Source organism: Chlorella variabilis (assembly GCF_000147415.1).
Source record: "Chlorella variabilis unplaced genomic scaffold CHLNCscaffold_30, whole genome shotgun sequence".
NCBI classification, from domain to species: Eukaryota; Viridiplantae; Chlorophyta; class Trebouxiophyceae; order Chlorellales; family Chlorellaceae; genus Chlorella; species Chlorella variabilis.
In genome coordinates, this window is record NW_005435058.1 from 90,904 (window position 1) to 94,332 (window position 3,429).

A 3,429-nucleotide genomic window follows, 5' to 3' on the forward strand; every position below is an offset into this window, starting at 1 on the left:
GGGGGGGGTAGTCAGAAGACGCCAGTGCCCACAGCTTCTTCCACCAGTCCACGTTGACCAACCCCCCAGGCGCCTGAGCAACCACCAGTGCCTCCACCGATGTGCTTGACCGGGCGCTGCCAGCACACACCACCCACCCACCCACCTGGAACTTGTCGCGGTCCTCCGCACTTTCCAGCTCCGAGATGAACACGCAGGTGGCCTTAATGGCCGCCAGCCGCACCTCGGTCTCGGCGGCGCCCAGGCATTGCTGCGGGAGTAGGTAGGTAGGTAGGTAGGCAGGGAGGGAGGGAGGGACGCACAAGTGAGTGAAGTGAGGAAGGAAGTGGGCAGGTGGAGGGATGGGTGGTAGAGGGAGGACAGGCAGGCCCACACTTGGGAGGGCGGGGAGGTGGGTGCAGCCCGCGGACGCCGCGGCGGCATGCGCCAGAGCCGCAGCCGGCAGCCGGCTGCCCCAGCCGCGGCGCCTCCCCAGCGGCAGCGGCGGCGGCGTGCCGCGGCCACCCCCGCCCGCCGCACCAGGCCGGCATGGCGGGCCCCTGGGCGGTACACACCTGCAGTACGCCGTTGAGGGTGCCCATGTACTGCGTCAGCACACCCATCACGTACCTGCAGGCAGGCAGGAGCAGAGGAAAGGAGGGCGGGGCGGGGTGGTGGTGGGGGGCAATCATGCAGGGTGCAGGGCATATCAGAGTGGGGACCCACTGGGTAGCTGGTCCTGCCAAACCTCAGCGTGCAGTGCTTGGGCAAGCACCGCCAGGCCGGCCCACACGTGGCGTTGCCCGAGCAGCGCAGCAGCAGCAGCAGCAGCAGCGGCACAGAGGCGGCACAGCAGCGGTACGTACCGCGCCATGGCCGCGAAGATGAGCAGCGCGCTTTCCACCAGCCGCGGCTGGCCTGTGGGCAGCATGCACAGCAGGGGCGGCAGCACGGGGGGAGGCTCAGGTGGCGGAGCAGCCGGCGGGAGAGGGCCGGCGGTACAGGCTGCAGGTGCGAGCAGCAGGCGACAGCTGTCGGGCAGCCGCCACCTACAGCAGGCGGCGGCTCCGTACCAAGCACCAGCACAGCCACGCGGCAGCAGCAGCGGCAGGAGGCAGCTCCAACGCCAGCCAGCACCAGCCGCATACGGCTGCAGCAGCTGTCGGCTGGCAGGTGCCGGTGGAATTGCACGGTACGGGCGGTACCAGTACCGGTACCACCGCACCTGACTGCACCAGCTGGAAGATGAAGGGCAGCAGCTCCGGCCAGCCCTGGTCCTCAAGGATGCCGGCCGCCAGCTCGCTCACGCAGTCGCACACCTGGCACGGGCGGGCGGGTGGGTTGGTCGGCAGGCAGCGGTACCAAAGGCTCACTCCTGATGGAAACTCGCCCCGCAGCCCGACCCCGTCAACGCCAGACAAGGGTGGTACCCAGCACCCACACACACGCCCCCATGGTTTCTGCCCCCGCCGCTCCGCCCTGAATGCACCCCGCTGGGCCGGCACCTGTGCCAGCAGCTGGGCAAGCACCAAGGAACCAAACCACCCCACCCCTGCACAGCGCCCACCTTCTTGGTCACCGCCCGCATGGGCTCCTCCCTGATGCAGTTGAGCATCTCCTGCTTCACCGCCGCCTTGCCGGGCGGGGAGATGCCCGGCCAGATGGAGGCATCGTCGCGGGTGAGCACCTGCGGTGCGGCGGCGCGGTACAGGGACGCGATACAGGGGTGCGGTTGCAGCGCAGGGTTGCACGCAGCTGTCAGGCGGCCGCAGGCGGGCAGGCAGGCAGGCTGCGGGCTGCGGCAAAGCAGGGCGGGCGGCGCCGGCGAGCCCGGCAAGCTGCACCACGGCACACCAGCCGGCATCCCGGCCGCCGACCGGTCGCTGCCGATCATTTTGCAGGAAAACAGGCCAACCATAGACCCCAACGGGCCCGCGCCAGCACCCAGCCTGCAAGCTGGCGCACCTTGCGGAGCAGGACTGCGCAGAGGCCGCGCGCCTCCAGGCTGTGGGAGTGGCGCAGCGCCCGCACCAGCTGCTGAGCGCACGCATCCGGGTGCTTCTTCAGCTCCGCAAACACCGCCTCGGCCTGCGGCGGAGGCAGGGAGCGGCGGGGGCAAGCAGCACGGCGCGTGAGGCGTGGCCCCGAGCGCAACCGCCGCCAGTCCGCCGCGGATGGCGGCCGGCGTGCATGCAGGGCGGCATGGCCGCGACCGCAGACATTCGATCGCCCGGCATTCGACGGGGCCCACCTGTGAGCGCTGCTCGTTCTGGGAGCTCATCAGCAAGGCGCAGAGCTGCTCAAAGGCCCCGGCATCGCCGGCCACCAACGCCTCCAACCCTGCCATGGTGGTAATTGGACCGCCTCCGATCGCCTACGCTCCCCCAGGCGTCAGCTGCGGGGCGCAGGGGAGCGATGTTTTGAAAGCCGGGCAGGGAGGCGCTTGTGAGCGGCTCCGATGACGTTGCTGGCTGCGGTGCCAATCTGCCGGAATCGTGCATCGCACGGGGGGCGCTGGAGCAGCGCCGCCAAGCGCGCAGTACAGGCTGGCGGTACACATGGCCGTTTTGGTCCGGAGGCCTTTCCCGGCAGCTTACTTGCCAGTGAAATATCTCTGGAACGGATTAGCAAGGCCACATGGGATGTGGTGCCGAGCACTCTCAAAGCCCCGCCTCAGACGGGAACCTGGCTGGCAGCGAAGCCACCAGCGGCGCAGGACAGCGCCGCAGCGATGCGGAGCAGCTGGGCAGCGGCAGCTGGGACCCTTTAGCAGAGACGGCGGCAGCGTCAGGCGGCGGCGGGGCGCCGCTGCCGGCTGCCTTCTCCCACCGCGTCCCGCACTTCCAGCAGGCCTACAACTGGTGAGAGAAGCGGCAAAAGGCTTGTTCCAGTGGCAGCGTTGACGCCGCGGTGGGGCGAGCGCCAGCCGCCGACGTGGCTGCTCGGCACCCCGCCCTGCTCACTCCCCCCGCCCTTGTGCTGGGCCCGCTGCTCGCCGCCCACATCCGCTGCTCGCCGCCCACCATCCTGGCTGCCGCCGGAACGCGCGCACCGCGCCTCGGCGCCGTCGCCCGGCCCTCCCTCCGTCGCCATCCTCCCTCGCACCTCAGGCTGCTGTGCAGCCGCTCTTCCTGCCCAATGCTTGCCCTGTCCTCGTGCCCAATGCACGCCCTTCCCCTCACCCCACCCACCCTCCCTCCTCGCGGCCCGGGGTGCAGGGACTGCGGCCTGGCCTGCGTGCTGATGGTGGTGAGAGCGCTGGGCATGGCCCACCACCACATGGCCACCCTGCTCGAGGTGGGTGCTGCGGGTGGGTGCTGGAGGCCACGTGATGGCGCCCATGCTTTTAAGGAAGCCCTCGGGGTTTGGAGGACGGCCCCCCCACGGCAGCGGGCGGCGCGTGGCGCCTGGTCGCGGCTGGCACCCCCCGCCGGGCCGGCGCCTCGCCCT

General features: G+C 70.6%; 1 protein-coding gene across 1 annotated transcript in view; it reads right to left on the bottom strand.

Moving 5' to 3' along the window:
* Nucleotides 1-3,429, bottom strand: part of CHLNCDRAFT_59245 (hypothetical protein) — a 37,306-nt gene that overhangs the window by 30,977 nt on the left and 2,900 nt on the right. The window contains exons 4-10 of the mRNA XM_005843456.1: nt 2,231-2,353; nt 1,945-2,067; nt 1,547-1,666; nt 1,205-1,298; nt 846-897; nt 555-609; nt 146-250 (exon numbers count right to left, since the gene is read on the bottom strand). Coding sequence (XP_005843518.1) covers nt 146-250; nt 555-609; nt 846-897; nt 1,205-1,298; nt 1,547-1,666; nt 1,945-2,067; nt 2,231-2,353 — 672 coding nt within the window. The remainder of the gene's footprint in view (nt 1-145; nt 251-554; nt 610-845; nt 898-1,204; nt 1,299-1,546; nt 1,667-1,944; nt 2,068-2,230; nt 2,354-3,429) is intronic.